Below are 24,383 nucleotides of genomic sequence, written 5' to 3' on the forward strand. Positions count from 1 at the left end.
CAGATTATAATTGACACAGCACTGCATCTTTAAATTCCTGCACGCCTCAAGACTGACCTCTATTTGGCCTCTTATAAAACATTTGCCCATAGTCTGTTGGAACCAGAAATGGCTGATAGCAGATACGTAGTATACCATAACATATGCCTTGTCACAGACCAGAAATGATTAGAATAAATGGTAATTGTGCTTAAATCAGGAAAATCAGTGTCACCTCTGTTTATGATTATTTATATTTAAATTTGTTTGCAGATGACCACACAATTTAAGAATCTAGGCCACTGAAATTTCTGAAACGTATGATTCTATGCAAAGTGGACTAATCTGATGCATATATTCAGCACATTTCTAAATTCTGTTGCTGTGCCTATGCCAACCTATATTAAGGGGTTCTATGCAGCAGTGAATCTGACAATCATTGAAACATTACCTGGTGGAGTATCAATTACTGGCAATGAAACACATGGACCTGGAAGATTCTCAGTGAATGTCAGAATCACTGCTTTATAGACAAACCCCTATGTGTTTGGCGCAAGAAAGCCTAAATTTAGGATGAATAGTATATATTTGCTTTGTAATAAATGCAAATTTCCTGCTTTTTTATCTCTTTTTACACCCTGCAGGTACAGAATAATAACTGTTGAAGTGTCGGAAATTTGAAGCACTCCTACCATCTTCTTGACATCACAACACTAATAACAATGTATTAAAGCGCTTTTATTCAATAGATCAAAAGAGAGGGAATAATAGAAGCTTATTGTTAGGGTGTACATATACTTTAACTATAAGTGATACAATCATATGTGGCAAAAAGCAAATAAAAAAAAAAGCTTAGAGAGGTAAAATGAAAAAGAAACTACCTATAAAATTATGTTGGCCATAACTATTTTCGTTAAGCTAATATGCAAAGAATAAATGCATCTAATAAAACAACAATAGGCATGGAATTGGATTTAATGATACATAATATTTAATGGCTTCACATCTAAAAAAAAAAGTTATGGAGATCATTATGAATATATTATGCGTTAACGCTTTTGAGAAAAACCGATATAAAGTTACTTTAAGTACAACAGTCACATTTCATAGAATGAGGCTTGCTATAGAAGCTGGTAATACTAATATTGATCTTGTTTAGGATAATATATTGGGTTATTATATTTGAATAATAACAATAATAGGGAATTACCCATTTTCTCCTTATTTCTATTTTATAATCACTGCCAAACTGCCAAGAAATACAAAGTCTAAATGAAGTCGAAGTATTAGTCCTAATATTGATGGTAATGTAACAAATGCAATTTACACAACAGAGTCAGCTATTAGATGATCCTTATGTAGTATTGATCCTCTTTCCCATTACACAATGCCATTTGTTTGAAAAATAGTCATTTTCATCAATTATCCTTACCCCTGTTCAAATTCCAGCATCTGGGCTAATGTATAAGGCTGATTTTTTTTAATATAGCTTTGTAGAAATCAATGTGGAGAAAACCTCTAGAAAGAAAATTTTTTTTTTGTTTTGTATTTAATAAAAAGCCAAATATGGCACTCAGTGATTTACATTGATCAATATATTGTCCTAATCTAGGAGTTGGAGAATCTGTGCTGCTTATGATCCGTCTTTCCTTCCTTGTACTTTTAGAATATATTTTTATATTACACTTACTTGGTGCAAAGGTAATAAGAATATATTATTCTTCTTTTTATTTTATTTGTTTAAGCAAATTTTAATCATTGACAAAACACTTTTATACTTTACATTTTACATTTTTTTGGGTTATTTAGCACCATCATCTTCTGAGGCCCTGTACAGACTACAATATAAACAATAGGGTAAATTATTAAGTAAAGAGTTTATGCACAGTAAAGATTATTAAAGTGTTATTGTTCAAAGAAAAATGGCAACAGGCAGAGCTTTATTGCAGAAAGGGATATGTGATGTCTCTTCTGCAATAAGTATTCTTACCTGCCTGAACGCCATCCCAGCTGTCAAATTTCACATGTGCAGCTCAGTGTTAGTTGTCAGGATATCAAGCAGTCCCGGCTTCATCTGCAGGTGCAAGGACTGTATGAATTCCCACACACCTGAGCACAAGTTAGGTCATCCCATCCCCGGCCAATCAAGATGGTTGAAGATTGGAATGCGGAAAAGAAGAAGGAAGAAGATGGGGGCATCCCCAATGGGATGAGGACAAGTCAGTATTCACTTGGTTTAGGCAAAATAAATGCTAAATCAAAAACAGTAAACAATTTGGTAAAATGGATACAGCAAAGACGCGATACACTAGGACTTTCTCAACCATTTTTACCCAGAGGAACCCTTTAAATAGTTTTCAGGTCTTGAGAGAATCCTTGATAAAACCAACTTAATATGGGTCATTACATTACATTGTTGGATAGTGGAATGCCACCCTTACAAACAACCTTACAAAAAGAGTATCAATGCTCCATGACTGGCTCTGCCAAATGGTGTTTTTTATAGTGAAACTGTGACGGTATCATTACATGGGAGGACAATCAGCCACAGCCTAAGAAACCCTTAACAGTTTCTAAGGGAACTAAATTACAGACTTCTGATGTCCACATTTTAGCTGTTAGACCCCCATGCCATAATCCATAACCCCCAGGTCCACATTCCAGCCATTAGACCCCCATACCAAAATCCATAACCCCAGGTCCATATTCCACCCATTAGACCCCCATGGCATAATACATAACCCCAGGTCCATATTCCAGCTATTAGACCCCTATGCCATAATCTATACCACTGTGTTCCACATTCCAGATATTAGACCCCCATGCCATATTCAATACCCCTGAGGTCCACATTCCAGCCATTAGACCCCCAAGCCATAAACAATACTACCGAGGTCCACATTACAGCCATTAGACCCCCATGCCATAATATATAACCCCAGGTCCATATTCCAGCTATTAGACCCCCATGCCATAATCTATACCACTGTGTTCCATATTCCAGCCATTAGACCCCCATGCCATAATACATTAACCCCTGGGCCCATAATTCAGCCATTAGACCCCCATGCCATAAACCATAACCCCCAGGTCCATATTCCAGTCTTTATACCCCCATGCCATAATCAAAAAACCCCATGTTCATATTCAAGCCATTGAACCCCCATGCCATATTCCATACCACTGTGTTCCACATTCCAGCAATTAGACCCCCATGCAATAATCCATAACTACCAGGTCCATTGAACCCAGTGCCATAATTAATAACCCCCAGGTCCATATTCCAGCCATTACACCCCAATTCATAATCCATACCCCTGAGATCCACATTTCAGCCTTTAGACCCCCATGCCATAATCTAAAAACCTCCAGGTCCATATTCCAGCCATTACACCCCAATTCATAATCCATACCCCTGAGGTCCACATTTCAGCCTTTAGACCCCCATGCCATAATCTATAACCTCCAGGTCCATATTCCAGCCATTAGACCCCCATGCCATAATCCGTTACCCCCAGGTCCATATTCTCAGGCTCTCACTATTTTTTACCTCCATGAAATTCAAACATAGTTTCACGGGAGAAAATAGAAGACCAAGTACAATATTTTTATTTTCTAGGTATTAAATAAAAAAGTTGCATACACTTATATGCACATACAACACATTAAGTCAGAGACAAAGGCTCCACCCACATGAAAATCCAAAGGGGTTACAGCCTTGATGTCCCATTCATATAATATACATAATTGGTATTACCCTCACTAGCCTATTCATCATTTGTCATACAAACAATGTAACAACATAGCACATGTACAGGTATTTTATTATCAGTGCCTTGTTTGGTCAATCAGTATAATAAATGGTAATAAATAAAAATTTACAAAAATTAGCATTTGCATAATCGGAAAAGACTGGACAGACAATGGCAGGGACATCATTACCTAAAACACAGAACATTTTTAGTGAATGTACACTATTTTCGTTGCTGGAATATTTTTGGTAAATAAATTAGCTGGTAATAATTAGGTTTCTCATAATCTAGTCTTGCTCTAGTGTCAGGCATGTGAACAAACCTTCTTTCCAATTTTAATTGGAATATATATTTGATTTTATTGAAACTCCTCCATAGGTAAATTTGTATTTTGATTTTTTAATTAGCCCCCTAATTATGTTGGTAAATAAAAATCAGCATTGGACATTGTGGTGAGCATGCTGTTCATTGGAAGTTCTGTTTGGTGTCATGCACACAGTCTCCCGCTAGGTGTCGACAGAGAACACCGTGTAGGACGCCGCCGCTCTTGCCTGCAGGCGCTCGTCTCGTTGCTCCGCTTCGGGCCGCGGTGTAGTTCAGTGTTTGTTGTTCGGGCTGTGTGCGCCGCCGGGGGATGGCGGAGGCCGGGGTGTCGGCTGCCGAGGTGGTGGCTGAAACGAAGAGAGCCGGTGGCGGGGAGGCCGAGCTCCGAAGCCCCGGCTGGAATGAATCTCAGTTACGTTCCTACCAATTCCAGACCCGGCAGATCCCGCGGCTACAGCACTCCGATCCCAGGGCGGAAGAGCTTATTGATAATGAGGTGAGAACATTAGGTTATGGAGGCTTTATTATTATTACTCCTCCGGGTACTCACATCACCTGCCCGGCGCGAGGTCACGTACTACATGTAGGGGGGAGGGGCAGTGGGGTCACAGAGGTCACTGGGGGGGAGGGGAGTGCCAGGTAAGTCCCAGGTAAGTGGGAGAGAGTACTGAGGGGTTACAATGTGGGGAGAGATACAGGTGGGAACACAGGGAGAAGGTGACAGGTGGGTAAAGGATGATGGGCAGGTCACATGGGTAGAAGGTGACAGGTAGGTAGAGGGTGATGGGCTGGTCACATGGGTAGAATGACGTGGGTCACATGGGTAAAAGGTGACATGTGGGTAGAGAATGATGGGCTGGTCACATGGGTAGAAGGTGACAGGTAGGTAGAGGGTGATGGGCTGGTCACATGGGTAGAATGACGTGGGTCACATGGGTAAAAGGTGACATGTGGGTAGAGAATGATGGGCTGGTCACATGGGTAGAATGACATCTGGGTCACATGGATAAAAGGTGACAGGTGGGTAGAATATGACATGTGGGTCACATGGGTAAAAGGTGACAGGTGGGTAGAATATGACATGTGGGTCACATGGTGGGTAGAGAATGATTGGNGGGTCCCCCAGTGGGTAATGGGCAGCAGGTGGATATAGGGTATCAGAGGACCACCAGGTAGTTGAGATAGGGCTGGTGGAATACAGGAACGAGGGTTGGTACCTGGTGGCTGCTCTCATGCAGTAACCTAGCCTTGTAATGTAAACAAACAGCAGGTGATGACAGAACGTCTCTGCTCCACTCCTTAGGAAGCCAGTTTGTAAAAACTTTTCTGAGCTTCTGGTGTGGAGGATGTGTTGCTCCTTCTGACAAGCTTACATCAGAGCTGTGTCCTGGTCCTAGGGGTCACCAGGGTAGGGGAATGGACCGCTATTCACCAGAGGAGTCAGATTGGATCAGAACTGGGATCTTGTTACAGAATAACATTTCTGTAAAGTATAAAGCTCACAGGTATCACAGCTGGATGTGTATAACCCCTCACAGGGAGACATTCCCTTAAATATTCCCTTGTAATCTTCCAGGTCCATGTGTTACGATAGCAGTAATTGATTCCCACCAGGGAATGTTTAGAAAGGAACTATATACTCAAAAGCTCCAGCCGCCGCCATCTTCGTCTTCTCTTCCAGGTTCTTCATCCTACGCCATTTGACCCAGGGGCGAGATCGGGTGACGTAGAAGGGGAAAAGTTTGGTGATCTCACTGCGCATGTGTAAGATCAGCAGATTTTTCTCTTTTGGCAAAAAAGCTCCTTCTGCGCATGCTCGGGCATGTGTAAGGAGCCCCCAAGAGCCTTCCAGGATGCCTGACGTAGGCTTTGCGCTCTCGTTCAATGTCGACTGCCTAGGTCCCTACATAAAGGGGTTCTCTACCCTTTTATGTAAAGTGAAAATTCTGGGTATAGGTACGCTTTAAGGGAATGTAAGATTCCCTGATTTATAAAACGAGCCCATAGTGCTTTAGGATGGGATGCTGATGTGATCAAAGAATAAACTACCAACTGAACTTTCATCATTTAACAAAAGAATTAAAAAAGTACACCCCCCCTCACATGCTTCATGTTCTTCTTCATGCTTCATGTTATTAGGCAATGCTGAAATCTTTTATATATCATATCAATATTTTTTTTTTGTCTCAGATTTTATGTATTCTCCCTGTTCTGCACCACTGCGGCTTATCACTGCAGAATTACATCGGCTTCATTAGTTATTGATCTCTAGCAAATTCAAGTCATCCTAGTCATTTGTAGTGTTATGAATGCTGCTCACATTTCTGGTCACTGTTACTACTGACCTGCACATAGATCAGTGATTTCTGTACTGACACACCCTCCTTGGGTGAAATACATTGAATGCTGCAGTACAATGATTATATTCTATTGATAGGAGCTGTAAATACATCCAATAACTCTCAGCATTAATAAGGAGGAGATCTGTAATGTAATATAATGTACATCATGGGACATATGTCTTTTTTGCAACCCCTATTTAATGTGCAGCGCGGTGTAATATGTTGGCGCTATATAAATCCTGTATAATTATTATTATTAAACAGGATTTATATAGTGCCAACATATTACGCAGCGCTGTACATTAAATAGGGATTGCAAATGACAGACTAATACAGACAATGACACAGGAGGAGGAGAGGACCCTGCCCTGAAGAGCTTACAATCTAATAGGTGGGGGAAAATATTAATAGATATTAGGTTGAAATGAAAACTGTTAGCTTGCCAAAACATTAGTAATCCCGGTTTGTGTAATAAAAGCCCCTGCCAGACAGCAGATCCAAACATCATGATTTCATTATATTAGTTAACCCTGGCAGTAGTAAATGCTAATTATTTGTCTATGCTGACATTTGTTATTCATTTTATTGTCCACACCAGATTTTTTACTTTTGTGGTGGCAGCAGAACTAGCAGGCAGTAGAATGATCTAGACTTAAATGTCTGCCACAGAAAACATAGTTTGTGGTTAAACCTCATCCCAATATGTTATTTAATTGCTGTAAAAGTTTTGATTTTTGGAACTCCTTTTAGTACTCATTTTAGTGGTTTAATGGGCTCCTGTAGTATGATTTGGTTTTATACATAGTCACTTAGCAGTGTTTTGAGGAATCGCGTGTTTGGCTCTTCTGGATTGAGCGGCTACATTAAAGTCCATCTATTCATTTTAGAAAAAACAGGGCAGAGCAATGTTTACTCTGCCTGATGGCTTTGATGTAAAACACTGGCTTCTGTTTATTCTTACTTTGCACTTAAAGTTCACAGGCGTAAATATTGCCAAGCAATATTAATATCACAGATCCAGTAGGCTTGTCACCTGTAAATGTGTAACAAGTTAATTCTGCAACAACGCTTCCAGTACTAATGTGAACCTGAGCGTAGAGATTGCAGGTCTGGCCCGCCGCAAGTATGTAGGGCAGACTTATCTGATAGCAGGCATTCTTCAGTCCTAGTTAATGAACCACTCCATGTCTTTAGCAAGCCTTCCAGGTTACCATGTGTCAGTGTTTCTTTTTAACATGGTGGATCCCTGGAAATAACTTTCAGGTCTTCATGAGAACCGCTTATAATTACAATATCCACAGATCACAGTACATTAGTGTGGTGGTCAGCAGGAAGAACACGTCTTATATGGATGACCATTGGAAAGAATGTGACCCTTACAGATAGCCAAAAAAATAATTGGTGTCACTAACAATGACCCGAGGGCATAATTTGCTCAAGGAACCCTAGTTGAGAAATGTTGCCGTATGTTATGTTCACTTTCCCCCTATCAAGCATATGCTAGGGCTGCCATGTTTATTCACCCTGGAAAAAGGTTTTTAGGCACAAAGGTGCCAGCAGCATGGCCCGCTGCAACCGTTTAGGGGGGAGTATCAGTCTGGGGCTTGTCAGCTGATTGCGTTACTGTTCACTTCCAGCAGATGGAGCTCCAGGCCCTCCAGGTGTTACATATGTAGGATTTACCTGCTTATATTTTTCCTTCCCTAGTTCCTTCTTTCTCCCTCATCAACATGCTAATAAAAACATAAATACAACCTTTACATTTTAATGACATACCTTATTTTAGAGCCACAGATAACCTCATTGTTGTGCTTTTCTGAACAAATTGGTCTGTCAGCCCCTCCCACCACCTGTGTACATGCTACAGCTTCCCATTTTTAGGAAGGTAACACCCACATGTGATGTTGAGCTTTCGTTAATAAAAGGATTTAAATACAATAAATGGAAGGGCAAAGCTAAGGAAAGTCTGGCTGAGGGGTGCTGGGAAAATATTGCTTCGTAAGGTATAGTACAAGATTTTGAGAAATATGGTTTTTCTGTTCAGGCATATGGTCCTGTCACCTAATCTGCATATATATTTATCTAGTTGTTCTCTGATGTATACACATTTGTATCATTAGTTATTCCAGATGTCATTGTGAACATTTCTCCGTAGCTCACATATGTTTCCATTGTACATGTAACATTCACTGTGGATTTGTAAAATATAAAAATGCAGAATATCCTGCCCTTCAGATGTATTTGTTGATAACACTTCAGAGTCCTCCAGCCTAACACTTTCCTTTTCTTGTTCAAAAACAGGAACCTGTAGTCCTGACCGATACAAACCTGGTTCACCCAGCTCTAAAGTGGGATTTAGATTATCTGAAGGAAAACATTGGCAGTGGGGACTTTTCTGTGTACAGTGCCAACAGTCACAAGTTTCTCTATTATGACGAGAAGAAAATGGTTAACTCTAAGACCTTCAAGCCCAAGTCTGTTAGGCAAGAAATGAAGTTTCCTGAGTTTGTAGAGAAGCTCCGAGATATAGAACAGAGAGGAGCCGAAGAAAGGTAAGATAAGATGACTTAATCTTTGTGAAATGTAAAGCTGTGTTCTTACATAGTCAGAATTCGTTAGGGCCCAATTTATAAAGCATTGGTATGGTCTTACAACAATGCTCATTTATTAGGCATACAGCAGCGTTCTTTATAGAATCACATTGCACAAAGTATGCAGAGCACTATTCAAATTAATTTGTTAAAAAAAAACCAAGAAGAAAGCAGTGTCCGTTGCAGTGCTCAACCTTTATGATGGTGTAGCAGTCTGCTTGTTGGTGCTTACATAAATAGAGATATTTATAACCCAAGTGATTAAATGTTAAAATACTGTCCTTAATGGATATCTAAATCCAGAAACCCAAATGTAAAAATTAGCACCATGTGGTGGCTGCATTAGTTTCCATTTTTCAGGCTAAAAGCCATTTTAGCAGGTACAGAAAATATCAAGTAATTTTGCCAAAATGCTGTGTTCTTTTTGCTTCGTGTGATGACCTGGAACAAGTACAGATATTCTATTCTCACGCTCGGTGACTTTGAGGAATTCAGTTTGGATGCAGCCAGTGTAGGATTTTTGGAGGAGCTCAACAATGGCATCCATCATATTTCCATGACCAGTAGATATGCACTCCTCTGTCTACATCCCAAAATTACAGATTTTACTCTGAACAGGGTAAATTCCATCCTTTCAAATTCATAGGTTGTTGCGTTGGATTGGTATACATATTATATTGTGTTTTTTCAATTAACTTGATTACAATATTATACCAACTTTCATAACGTGGGAAATAAAGAAAACAGCGTTTTTATAGCCCTTATTAACCACAACCCCAGTCAATACAAGGCTACATTGTACAATCTTTGACAGACCTCAGGGTTCATCATGATAATCCATCAACAGTCCCAGGTAAAAAAATGTAAAGTATATAGAGAAAGGAGAAAAGGGAGCACTCATCTAAGGGAGACCAAAGGGAATTCTCAAATCATTGTTTTCTGAGCCTTTAAACAAGAGATTGTGCCTCCATATCTATCGGCTCAAACAGAATTAATCAAGAGGTCTTGGAAACACATCAGATGTACAGTTTTTTTTCAGACTTTACCGATTTAAGGCTTTTTCTATTTGATTGTAATGTTTTCTGATTACTTTTGGTCAATTCAGAAAAAAAAAATTTTGAGTAATGTTTCCAATAAAAATGATCGAATAGGACTGCTGCCTGAACGGGATAATTGACCTGTGTATTGACAGACTATGGCTACGTACACATGTTAGATGATTCTCATCCAATCAACACCTCAGGGCTGGTATCAGACGAGAATCTGATGTGCGTACAATGCCCGTTGTCCGACGTTCATGGATCTGTCCTGGCGGATCCACGAATGATGGTCAGTGAACGACCTCAATGCAAGTGAAGCGAGAAGAGAGCAGAGGGGTGCCGCTCGGTCGTTCTCCACCCTACCCACGCCATAGAGCAGAACGGCACTGTATGTACAGCACTTATTCCTGCAACTTTCGGTCTTTTGTTGTTGGAAAGGATAGTGAAAGGTCCTTTCCACTGACAATTATTAGGCGTGTGTACGCAGCCTTACATATACTGTGTTCTAGTTCTATTCGGCAATAAACTGGGTGCAATAATCTTGTCCAGGTCACTGAAATTCATTTAAAATCTTTTTATTCATATTTTTCTTGTGCAGGTTATATTTACAACAAACTCTGAATGATACTGTAGGGCGAAAGATTGTGGTGGATTTCTTGGGTTTTAACTGGAATTGGATTAATAGGCAACAAGCAAAGCATGGCTGGGGCCAGCTGACTTCCAACCTTTTGCTGATTGGAATGGAAGGTAAGACTTTGTGCTGGTAACGTAAGATACTTTTTGTGGAATGTCAGATCAGGAAGTGTCTTGCTCCAGCTGTTAAGTGTGTGAATCTATACGTGAAACACGTCCTAAACCAGTTTATGTAAATGTAGGTATTTCCACACTCATTTGTCATTGCTGTGCAGGGTTTGGTTGATATTTTAATACTGGGACTGTAACGCTGTAGCAGTGTATTTACAAATGTATTTCATGTGTGGTAAGCTCTACATATTTCAGTAACACATTGACATGTGTTGATCTGCTGCGTACGTGTTCAAGCTCATGTTGCTGTTTGTGTACAGGAAATGTGACTCCGGCGCACTATGACGAGCAGCAGAACTTCTTTGCCCAGATTAAGGGATACAAGCGATGTATCCTCTTTCCACCAGAACAGTTTGAATGCCTCTATCCTTATCCAGTTCACCATCCCTGTGACAGACAGAGCCAGGTGAGAGCCACACTCTGGCAGGCTAACACACCACTTTAGTTTGTTAAATGTTCATGTCACTGCAGAAAGGCCTTTTGCTTTTCATAGGGAAAATGAGTTACTTAATTTATTGTGTGCATTGCGTGTTATATAATTTGTTTATTTTTTTTTTTTTACAGCAACATCAGGCTAACTATATTTATCTGGATAACTATATCCAGCATTTGGATATGAAAATATCCAAGATTTTAGTCCCACAGCAGAAATGTGCTGTTCTGTGGGAAACCATGATTGAAATAACCTGAGATCTAGCATGGCTGCTGCAAGCATTTGATTTTTACCAACATAAGGCCTTTGTCTATGAGCTTGGATGGGAAAATGCAGTATGTATTTGCATCAGTTTGAAATCTTTCCAATATCATTTAGAATACATTGCTTGTGTAGTTGACTTGCTTGGAAGAGAAGCCGTTTTGAAGTGAGCAAAATCCCATCTGCACTGGACCTAAGGAATTCTCATCCTATGTTTTATTTTTATGGCTCACACTTCTTGCCCAAAGCGCCCCTTTACTTAGATTATAAACAATTTACATAATCTCAGCAAGCTGTTAAAAAGCCACCACTCACTTCCTATTTATTTTCACTGCCTTTCCAAAAATAAGTCATACTTTATTTTTTTGGACTGCTTTAGGCTTTGGTTATGGCATACATTCGCCATGGTATTGTCGTAATAGCTTTATGCAATGTCACTACAATAATAACCTCCATAGTTGCATTATTTTTTTTGCTAGGATTTTCTATTGATGAATTCTTCTCCAACACATCTCAAATATTCTCAATAGGGTTAAAGTCTGGATAAATCCTGGCATTGTCATCTTGGGATATGTCATTGCCCTCAGGGAAGAGGAAAAAGCTGGCCATTCAGGATATTTACTTAGTCAGCAGACCTAGACCTGACCTACTAAAGCAACCCCAGATCACAACAATGCTCTCATAGGCTTGTGTTTTTTTTTTTTTGTCCAGCATTGTTTGTACGTATACTCTTCTCTGGTCTACTCCTGAGTGGAGTAATAAAACTTGGTTTATTTGCTACAATAACGGGTTAAAAGAAAAATACTGGGATATCCTTTAGGTGCAGGGAGTAAAGGTTTGGAAATTCCTGGACGTACATTAAAACTATCAACGTAGTTTAAGTGTATGTCCGTCTGAACGTATATTCAATGTAAGTGGTTAAATTGAAGATTGTGTTTTTATTACACTCAGCTACTTTCCAGTGCAACAATCTCCCCTCTCTTTTTATAGTATAAATTGCACTTCATTTCTCCATAGACTACAAGCTCACAGTTATCTTATCAATGTTCTAGGTGGATTTTGAAAATCCGGATTTAGAGCGATTTCCTAACTTCAAAAATGTGGTTGGTTATGAGACTGTGGTGGGACCCGGTGATGTTCTTTATATACCTATGTACTGGTAAGACACATGATAATTGCACACTTTTGTTGGTCAGCAGCATCAAAGTAAAGTCATGTATTAACATTTAGAATATATTCCAGGTGGCACCATATTGAATCCTTACTGGATGGAGGGGTAACAATTACGGTTAACTTCTGGTATAAGGTACGTTCAGTTGAAAATGTTGCTTTATAAATATTGTAATAGGAATGCGTTCTTCAGTATAAACTGTAATGGTTGTATATATTTTCTACATACAGTCAACAAACTATAGAGAAACAGGATTTTTTCCTGAATGTAATTAAATTTAATGTTCACCTATACAAAGATTATATAAGCTGCCTTTGCAAACTCCTTAAATAGAATGCAAATCCCCTGGATGCAAATCTGATTTTTTGATTTAAATACTCTTAGTCACACACATTAAAACAAGTATGCAGATAACTGCGTGACAGTTAGTTGAACACCTGGTTTGCCTACTCATTCTGGATCAGTGACTCAGACTGTAATAAAAAGACAGTCATAAACCTAACAAGCAGGATAAATAATAGAAATGTGATAGCTTACATACTCTGTTAGGGTTCTTTAAAATTGCATAGGTTTTGAATCGATGTCTTGACCTTTTAATGTAATAAAATATAAGTTTTTAAACTTGTTACTCATCTGGGTGCCGATCTATCCATTTAGGGTGCCCCAACCCCAAAAAGAATAGAATATCCACTCAAGGCTCACCAGAAAGTGGCAATAATGCGAAATATTGAAAAGATGCTTGGAGAAGCCCTTGGAAGCCCACAAGAGGTATGTGAGGACTCTCTTGTAAACCAGAATGCAGTCTTTTTCTGCCTTTTTTTTGTTTTATTTAACTGACTCTTGGTACTCTTGAACTGCTTTCCTATTACTTTTCCTCACAAATTGCATCCAACCCACCCAAACTAAACTTGTTGGTGCGTGGTCTGCCCTAAATGGGCAATAATTATGGCTCATACCCTGTGCTTTCATCCTGCATCAAAGACAGGTACTGGACCTGTCATCACTGCATGGTATGGGCACCGCCACCTTTACTGCCGGCTCCGCGGCGGTGATGCCGATCCCCCTTCATTGACTGGATGATGTAATGGTGCATGGGCTCTAAGCTACATAGCCGCAAGCTGTCAAATGTGCAGTCGCTGGTCCAAAAAGCTGCAGTGCCAGTGTTTTAATATCTGGCAGGGAGCCACGTGAGATCTCTCGATCCCAAGACTGGTCTGAACCTGCTCCAAGGGGGTATTGGTGTTACTACAAATGATTTGTTTAGTTTATTCCATGCCTGCCATTAGAAGGAAACCCAGTAGTATTTTCATTATTTATATATTGCTGTGGTCATATATTAGTAGGTCTTATATTTTTTTTTTTTTTTTTTGTCACTGTACATAGTTTAACTTCCTCTTGAATACCTGTCCTTTAACCAAGTCACAATATAAACCAAATCCCAAATTAATAAACATTCTACTTTGTGTTTACTATTAATGAGCTTCCTTTTGCAGCAATATTTTCTATGACTGCTCAAAAGATATGGGGGAATTTAAATGGCGCCTCCTATAATTTTCTTTGGATCTCTTGGGTGCACAGCTTTATCCAGGCTTTTTCTGCTCCTTCTAAATCCCCTTAACCATCAGTGTTTTCAACAATTAACAACCATATCCATAAAAATTTTGTGCTCCTGGGGAACTCCAGGGAAATACTTCCCTGTGAGAAAGCTGTGGATTGTACAATCTGATTGTATTTTTGCGCCAGTATCCCTGGCCCTCTTTAGTTACCACAATAGGTGGGGGAAAGAATTCATCACTTGGGTTCCACCCAGCAGTAAAAACCTTGCAGACTAACTCAGACCCCATCCAAACCAAAACGTATAAATCTGTATACAGGGTTAGCATGTTAATGTTTTTATTGCTTTTGGTTATTTTGATGCTAATCTCCCTTTTATGCCATATTGTCTACAGGTTGGACCCTTGTTAAACACGATGATAAAGGGGCGCTATGATTAATTTGAGCTGCAAGGGCGGTGAACTGGCGTGTGTGCTGCTGCTTTCTTTTTTCTTGATGAGCAAAATAAGGACTTGAAGCACTTAACTGGCCAACTGTTCTGCGGTACTTTGGATTACACCACTAGCTACTGTACTGAAAGATCTTCTGTATTTATTTTATGGTTACTGAAGATGAGGATGATGATCAACAAAACAATGCAACACCTTGCGTTCCTTGCACTCTGTTCAGACGGTGGACATGGATAGCTTTGTATTTGCCCATTTCCAATCTGCATGTTTACCACGTCCCTTCACTGCTTCAGGTACCATATCCAAAGACCTCTATCAGCCATAAACTTTTTGCTTACCTAAGGGATCCTTTCATGGACAATTTTTAATGATGTTCTATCCAGTTTTTTCGTTTTTGCCGTTGAACTTTGTTCTCTTTCTATTAAAGCTTAAGCTTTACAGACATTATAAGAAGAAACCGGTTGTAAAAAGGCTTACTGACTACTCAGGCAATATATTCAAGCAGCACAGATGTCTTCATTTTTGGAAATAACATGTATAACATTTCTTAATGGCAGAATAACCAATTTTTTTGTGGATATCTGTTTTACAGTGGAAGTTAGTGTTTCAGAAACCCAGATTTTCTTTACAAGAGTTGGGTGATATCCCGGCTGCACACGAAGGACAAGTGATATAATTAAACATACCTCTTTGCTGCTCACGCAATGGTTTTGTATGATACTGAGGATTAAGGAAGAGGAAACCAAATTATTGATCTTGCTTGTGCCTACAACCGTAAAATGAATCTTGGCAACGTTTCCAGCCCATCTGTCAGCACCAAGACCAGTGAATATTTGCAGTCTCTCCATAGCGAGTACCTAAGACTTTATATAACTTAACCATGACTAGTGTTTACAGACAGGGATTTGATGTCTAAGTGTGTCTTTAAATTACAGACAATGAAAAAAGCCATTTTAAGTGTAAAAACATGGATAACTGTTTATATAAAAGTATTATGGCAATATACACTATATTTAAGGGCCAACTGTACCTTTATATTAAAACCTACCCTACCCACCCTCTGTACGATCCTAGACTCATCTACACGAAACCCTCTCCTATTCTAACTTCCTGCTTACCTCTTTCTATCCTGTTCACATCCTCTCTAGCCATATCTGTTTTAGAATTCTAACACCGCAGCTGAATTTGTTTGGGGAAAAAAGTTCACATGTCAATTTTACAAGTTAGAGGATTATACTCACATGGTTTGATTTGCACAGGTAAGAAGCACAGAAATATTATTTATGGACATTTATACATCTGTACTGCTTTGAGAAGAAGTTGGTGGAGTGGACATAGATTAGTGCAGGAGGTTCAGGTAGTTTTTTTTTATTAAAAGTTTAATACCCTGTTTGTTTTGGACTTTCTGTCTTTCTAGTAAGCAAGAGGTTCCACATACTGGCACTGCTTGCAATTCCTAAACTCATTTTTATTCTAGGCTCAGCACCTGTACCATGAGGAGGACCTTATAGTTGTTACACCTAAACTTCTCGGACAGGCAGGATCTCCTGAGATCAAAGCCCTTTGAAAAACATATTCTATAACTATCAGTCAGAACTCATTATTTGGCTATTCTAAAACAGTCGTTTGCCTTTGATCGAGCTGCTCATTACTATTAGATAACAATTGCCCTGTCTATCAAAAGACATTTCCACATTTTCTTGACCACAATGCCTCCTGATCCTGGTGTGTGTGACAATGTGTGCGTGCATGTCTGCACACCCTCAGATCCCTTCAGGCACTTTTCGTGTGTAATTTTTGTAAATGATTGTTTATTTTTCCAGCCTTAATAAATTTGTCATTGTTTTGTTCTTTCCAATCAAGAGTTTCTAGTCTTAAGCACTCATTCTTAAACTATAACTAAAGGTATTTTTAGATATTTAGGAAAAATTTGGATGGAGTGGTAAGAAATGAGATCCATTGTTGTGATTGACAGTATTCCAAGTGAGGGTATATTAAAATTTGTGATTGCTGCCAAAACAGGAATAGAGTGGAAATCTATCCGTATTTCCACGCAAAAAAGGGTTACTTTTTTTTTTTTTTTTTTTTAATACATGGAAATTTGATTTGCATTGTAGGCTATAATTTTTAGGCATTACTCAACAAAATATGTCCAATATTTAACAAAACACAAAAATCTGTCAAAAAAAAAATAGTTAAACGTAATATAACTGTACAGTGGCATTTAGAATTATAATATAACTATAAATATATTATTTGAAGAATTCTTTGTATTGGACTCAAAACGGCTATTTTGTATTGAATCTAATACAAAATGATTCGAATTTCCCGCCGATCCTCCTGCCCGCACCGACACATTCACCAATGTCACCGGGAAACCCCGGAGATAGTCTCTGATTGCCGACTTAGCAAGGTAAGTGTTGGGTTTTTTTTTTTTTTTTAGGCAACCCCCATTGTGACTCGGGATTACCGCTAAGGGGGTTAATCTAGTATATTGTCACCCGGGACAAATAGTTGTCTCCGTGTCTCTAGCATATGTACGGCGGGTCTCCCAACATGGGGCAGATTGATGAATGACCACTGTTCACTCCTATGGAGAAGAGTACCATGGGGTGCAGCTCACACTTTCCCCCCTCTCCATAGGACAATTCAGTGTGTACAGTGCTCGTTCTTTCTACTGTCATTGGAAACAATCATGAAAGAATATTTCCAGTGACAGAAATCTGACATCTGTACAGGATGTTACATTGGAATGTTAATAAGATTTTCCATAATTATAAAAAGAACTGGTGACAAAAATAGTGGTGGTTTTCATGTATCAAATGGGGGGGGGTGGTTATTTTGGCTTTATATAGACTTTAAGTTGAGAAGCCAATAGGAATTAGGTCACACCAGTACAAGTTGGATTGTGATTTCTGCATCTAAAGTTAGTCCTCACATTAAGAATGATTACCTAATTATATATTGGTAATACATTTTTGAAATATGTGATTTTTACCTGGAATTGTTCCTTTATGCAGTTGCTGGTGGTTTTTACCATTTTTGGTGGAATACTAAAGAAAAGCAGAAAACTGCACATTTGGCTTCTAACTTGTACGAATACTCTATGTCCGATAATTCCTTGTGTATCATGGGTATGGGTATTATACATTAGTAGTATTCGCTCACTACAGTATAATGGGGTGGCTACAGAGTAAACATTTTTTTTTTATTGGAGCATGAATTGTAGCTAAAGGCGCTGGGGATATGTGTTTTTTTTTTGTAATGGATAGCTGGTATTTATGGGGACACATTTAATAGAACAACGTTAAAAGGAAATCTATCATGAAACAAATAGGAGTTTGTTTTTTTTTCCTTTTTTTTTTTGTTTTTTTCCTTTAGTGATGCTTTAAGAACTGGCACTTAAGAATGTAAACTCATTTTAAATAGGGCTGAGTGTCTGAAAGTGTTGGCACTGAATTTTACATTCTGATTGGCTGCATTAAAACCAGTCTGTTTAACATAAAATGAATACTATTGCTGTGTATATTGTACAGGTTGAAAGTGCTTGAATGTGGTTTGTTTTTTTTTAAGACGAAAAATTACGGGGTTAGCGGTTAGGGGGTTAACATAAGAAATTACATTATTATCCCCTTTACTTTGCCTCTTCCAAGCTATAGGAACAAATATTCCCTTAGGCTACGTACACACATTAGACTTTTGTTATTTATGCATGTTTCAGTCTTTTGTCATTGGAAAGGATCATAAAAGAGACAAAAGACTGAAAGATGCATAAATAAGTGCTGTACATACAGCGCCGTTTTGTTCTGTGGAGAGGGGAGAACGAGTGAGTGGCACCCGCTGCGCTCTCTCCCCTTCACTTGCATTACAGTAGTTCGTGCATTGCCCAGATCCATGAACGACGTCAGACGAGCACTGTACACACGTCAGATTCTCGTTTGATATTAGCCCTAAAACGATAATCTGACAAGAATCATCTGACGTGTGTACATAGTCCTAAAAGGATTATCTGTGTTAAAATGTCAGATTACTGCTGGAGGTTGTTAAAAGTGTAATGCACAGCAACACTCTGCAGTGAGCTGCAAAGCTTTGTTTGGGGTGTAATTAAAAAAAAAAAATAGCAAAACAGTGCAGCATTGCAGTTTTCTCCTTAGTGCCGATTAGCTAGGTGCTTGAGTGGTTACTGAAAAGTCACAATACAGGGGCCTGGTCAGTTGGTGGCATACTAAGGGTGGGCATTTTAAAGTTGGATCAAAGTTCCAAGAGGGAGGGGGCTAGAAGGCTGAGAGAATTTATAGGGGTTACTAGATTCCTGCTACAATACATTTGTTGCCCTTACTACTTTTCCTCTACCCATCTAAAGCTTCTCCCAGATGAAAAAAAAAATCTCTAGGGGGAATGCTGGCATGACATTTGTGTTGTGTTATCACATTCATTTCTGCATGTGTTGTGCTAACACAATAATGGGAATGGGCCCTGAAGTCCCAACTCCAATTATGGATATTTTTTTTTTTTGTTTGTGTCCCGGTCATCAGGGCAGGAAGTAATGGAAATTCTCTTCTAAGACAAAAACATACAGATTTTTTTTTTCCTTTTAATACAGTACGGAAGGGTTCCGATACCAACTTTTTTTTTCTCCTTCTTTGCTGTCTGTGCCCTCCTTTCCCAGTGATGACATTGCCTCTATTTCTTTATTTACCATTATTGATTTCATTTTAATGCCAAGTTTACCTCTTACTGATATTTCCCTTTTAGATGGATGATAACATGAGTCACTGGCTAGCTTAGCTTGTTTTAGATTGGTTGGTGATCTCTCCTCATAGCTGTCACAGCAAGCGGAACGTGACTTGGCTTTACTAGGGAAATAGATGTTTGGCAATGTTGTGGATATTGACACTTCATTTTGTCATAGATTTACCAAGAAAAAAAAATGAAAACAGTACGTGATTCAGCTGGTCTGCTTCAAACTGAAACTGTTTCTGCATAACATTTTACTGTCGTCTTAATACTTTCCCTGTTGGTTAATAAACGATAACACAGCTGTAGAATTCTACGTATGGACTATGGGGCCCACCTACTACTTTTGCTGAGAATAATCCTGGCCACACATACACAGACTTTTTTGTTTCAGATTTTGATTAACTACCTAACTGTTTTTAGGTGGGTATTGAAAAGGTTAGGTCACAATACAGGGGCACTGGACAGAATTGGTATAATACTAAGACAATGGAAAATCGGACATACTAGGAGTGTGGTCATTAGAAAGTTTGAAGAAGCAATAGGGGCATGGTGTAAAGGTGACAGAATTATAGGGGTTACCTTTAGTTGATGGAAATATGAATCAAAAAATACTTTTGGGGAGAATTGAGTATACCTATTATTTCACTTTAATTCTGGAACGTACCATTACATAACTTCATTGCTAGAGCTTCATGCTGTCTTTGTACCATTCATTAGCTCTACAATACTGGCCATTAGGTGTGTTCTGATTAAATTATGGGACCCCCAGTCAACTCTGTTAAAAAAAGCCCTAAATTAGAATAAATGTATTAATAGAATATTAGCACCCCATGCTGTCTACTCTCAGGCAGGACCTTTCAAAGCTGAAATTAGAATACTGATTTATTTTAGGTAAGCCCTAAACTGAAGAAGAGAAAATAGATCCTAAGAGACAAAAAGCTACTTCTGTGTTTTACTGTTGAGAATAAATGCCTTTGTTTTAGAAATGCATTCATGGCTGGAAGCTCCTGCAGGTTCATGCTACGTTCTGCTACATCTAAAGATATCAGATAATCGTCTTTTATGCATTATTTATCAAATGTTAAAGCCTTTGGTAAAAGAAAACCTCCTTTCTAGGAATGAAAATGATCATTTAGAAAACGATTGTACATCTGCTCTAGAAGTCTGCCCTAATTACTGCAGCTTTGGTGTGATTGCCTCTTCTCATTGACTTTGGGCTCTCAGTAACATTGGTTTAATGTGCACATTTATTTAATGTACATTTTGTAGTTAGATTTTCTGGCCTCAGTGTTAGCAGCTTTTTAATGTATTTTTGATTATTAAATAAATAAAACAATTACTCTGGCTGTTTTTAAATTGGAGGGAACCCTTTTTTGTTGCCTTTTTTATATCTTTATGTTTGGAAATAAATTCTACCTCCTAATAAAATGTTTGCAATCAACATTTTTAATTCATTTAATACAGGTCCAAATTATTTGTTTGGAGCGGCAAGTAATGAACATCCTGGAACAGATTTCTTTGCTACTCTAAAAGGACCAGTCCACCCAGGTAGATTCGGACATCCTTTGGTTCTATGTCAAAGGGCAATGCTACGTATTAGTTATTCTTTCTTGTCCCACCCTGAGGGTTTTCTAAGAGATTTAAGAAGCAGTTATTAGCAGTGTCTGCATATGCCTTCTGTGTCCCTATTACAATATAACTATATCCTGTTCAACTGTATCCTGCATTTTGAAGTCTCGTACATGAGACCTGTTGCAGGCAAGCAAAAAAAATAAAAGTTTTTGGCAGATACTCCTCATACTGGGGCATGTTTCTTCCCCCCTTCTCAAATGTACATATGGAAAAAGAAATACTTGTTGCTGGGTCGTGGCTATGGATAGTATGGTACCTACTGAAGTTTGTGTATTGTTAGAATTCTGGTTGATGCAGCATGGATCCAATATAGTAACATACTGCTAAGCAGGTAAGTTATACAGCATTACAAACACTAGTGAAGTGGATGCTTCTCCCCAGCTGTCTGAAAGATGCAGGTGATTTGGATAGTGGAATCCATCAGTAAAACACAAAAATACATTGTCATTTATACACCTAAAAAAAAACCTGTGATTGTACCCATATTTGTATAATTACCAGCTGGTAAAGGAAGAATAGCTGTGCCTAAATCTCCATCGTATTGGATGTTATTAGTGTCTATAAGATGATGGTTTGAGGCAGGCAACTTTGGGCTGGTAATATTTGGATCACAATCTGGAATGGGCTATCTCACGTTTGGAATTTTCAATGTCTCCCAACGTTTGTGTGAACTGATGTATACAGAAGATTCCCAGAAGAAGGCATTTTCATATAAAACATCTGCAATTAAAAAAAATCTGTTTCAAAGCAAACTCTCCTACAATTTCCTAATCTGGAAATTATATTCTCTGTATTCTCGTTACCTGTTGGTGAGATGTGCCTGTGTTGGACAGTTCACACTGTAAATTTTGTTATGGAAAGGCATAAACCGGAATTGCTACTGATAACGTGCAACCTTTCCAAACCACTATTCAATAATAAATCGCTACAAATGTTTTATTAGGCCTGGACAGGTGACATGCAGAAACTGTCTGAGAAGAAAAAGTTTTCAATATTTGATCCAACTCAGACTCCTAGACTTACTTATCTGGCTTCTTCATGGCCTCAGTACCCTATTTAGATACATCTGAATTAAATTCTAGATTTCTCAGTCATCAAGGAACCTTTTACAATGTTACATGGTTCTGACATTGTCATGCACTTCCTGATATGTGAGGGTGCCTAGGCACTCAGGTGTTTATAGCCTCATAGCTGTACACCTACTGTGTTAATCTAAGGTCTTGCTGCCTCTAATTTGACAATCCAAGGAGATTTAGAAAAATGTAACGCTGTATTAATAAACCAAAAACTTGTTTTCATCTGTATCAGAGGCATATATAAAGATACAGTTTCCGTACCAAATTATGCTCATTCACCCAAAATAATTCACACGTATTATAACGGCTCAGGACTTTTTTAAATATAAGAGACCCCAAATTCTTCAGGAAACCTGTGATTGTAAAATTGTAGGTGTTGGCATTTATTCTCGGTCAGAGGTCAGTCCATTGGCAACTCCTGCAGGTGAACACGAGAGAAGCTTGTAGCCATCATTCTCAGGTAAGTAGCTGGGTGAAGGTTTTGAAGGGCAGTTAAGGGGAAGTTTGCACATTTACAAAATAAAATCTGTAGGGCTTTTATCTTTGTCTTGGCTTCTCTAACTACTTACTGTTCCAGTACATCTGATACACAGGGTTGTTTGGTATCTCTGCATATTATGGCTTCTTGTAAAGAAAGGTTTTCTACGGAACAGCAATAAAACTGCATTCCTTTATCCTGCATAACATGATTAACCTTTGTGAAGAATGTCAAACATTTAAAGCATTTATTATTATACAGTATTTATTGCTGCACAGATTCATCAATACAGGTCTTCCGGAAGATATATGTATTTTATTATAGGTGTAAGGAAATACATAAAACATAATACGTCTTACCTGAAGGATGGTTGTATGTAATGAACAATATACTTTTATTAAAGTCTAAGGACTCATAAGATCTAAGTTATTGTACAAAATCTTACCAGTGAATGTCAATGTAGAATTAGACCACCTGACAATTTCTTATCACTTTTGTGACTAACTGTTAGATCTGTTCCTGGGTCTGCAGTCCTGCCGTAGCCATATGAGGGGTCCCCACTTTCTCTCCTAGACATATCTACAGTAAGTTTTGGAGAAAGCATCAGGAGGGACTACAACACACAAAAGGTGTTGGAACACTAAAAAAGTTTATGTGGAGGTAGACAGTCTTTATCCCTGGATAACTGCACTTAGAGGTATCACTTTCCCCATTTCTAACTCTGAATTGTACTAAATATTATTTTCTCTTATCCCCAAATCAAGTTTCCCTGCAACTAGAACTTTCGCCTTCCCCCAAATCTAGGGTCAGTTTATTGGTTTATTGGATTCCAATAAAAGAACATGACTTTTGCAACGCTGTATCTTTTAAAGATGGAGGATGAGAGCCCATTAAGTTTACTTAATGACCCTGATGGGCTGCCCCCTTATCGCAGACTCTAGAGCGCATTGTAGAAAAAAATTCCATGCACCATCTCCTGAATCAATGGGCCTGATTTATTATTGTTCTCCAAGACTGGAGAAGATAGATATCATGGGAGGACCTGGGTGATCCAGCAAACCTGGAAGAGATTTCTTAACAATCATTTGCTATTAGTTTACAAATGTTTTCAATCCTGGACCAGATCCATTTCAGGTTTGCTGGATCACCCAGGTTCTCCCATGATATCTATCTTCTCCAGTCTTGGAGAACAATAATAAATCAGGCCCATTGATTCAGGAGATGGTGCATGGAATTTTTTTCTACAATAGTAGAATAGTAGAATAGTAGTAGATATTATAGTCTATCTTCTCCTGTCTTGGAGAGCTTTAATAAATAGGATTCAGTTTGTCCAATATCTTCCTCATTGCTCTGCTGCTACTACTAATGACTTCTTGCCAGTCTTCAGTACAATGTGATCCAGCCATGCAAATGAGCACACCTGACTCCATTCCAGACATCCTACAAAAAATATACTAAAGCCAAGGAGAAAAAAAATTGGGTGCGACAGAGAAGACGCTACCTTCTATAGTTCTGTTTTTTTAGTTTACTTTTTTTTAAGGCACCTAATTTTATAAATTAGGCTAAAATCCATGGAGAAGATATCAAAGTGCTCATTCTTAAATCATAAACATTATTGTTCGTAAGTACATAAATTATCAAATGCCAGAAATTGGTTAATTTGTTTTTGTCAAACAATGCGTCCAAAAACAAAATGTAGACATGAGTAACTAATTATTATTATTGCATAATTGTGTCTGAATTTTGTGTTATGCCTG

At 38.5% G+C, this 24,383-nt stretch overlaps 1 protein-coding gene across 1 annotated transcript; it reads left to right on the forward strand.

The window, feature by feature from the left end:
• The first annotated feature begins 4,280 nt into the window (after positions 1 to 4,280).
• HIF1AN (hypoxia inducible factor 1 subunit alpha inhibitor) lies at positions 4,281 to 16,564 on the forward strand. Its single transcript, XM_072423733.1, has 8 exons — positions 4,281 to 4,551; positions 8,699 to 8,949; positions 10,627 to 10,775; positions 11,093 to 11,238; positions 12,579 to 12,685; positions 12,769 to 12,832; positions 13,355 to 13,465; positions 14,647 to 16,564. Exons 1-8 carry the CDS (start codon positions 4,366 to 4,368, stop codon positions 14,689 to 14,691), a joined length of 1,059 nt encoding a protein of 352 aa, XP_072279834.1. The 5' UTR covers positions 4,281 to 4,365; the 3' UTR covers positions 14,692 to 16,564.
• Positions 16,565 to 24,383: the final 7,819 nt, after the last annotated feature.

The sequence above is a fragment of the Pyxicephalus adspersus genome, chromosome 10 (genome assembly GCF_032062135.1).
Source record: "Pyxicephalus adspersus chromosome 10, UCB_Pads_2.0, whole genome shotgun sequence".
NCBI classification, from domain to species: Eukaryota; Metazoa; Chordata; class Amphibia; order Anura; family Pyxicephalidae; genus Pyxicephalus; species Pyxicephalus adspersus.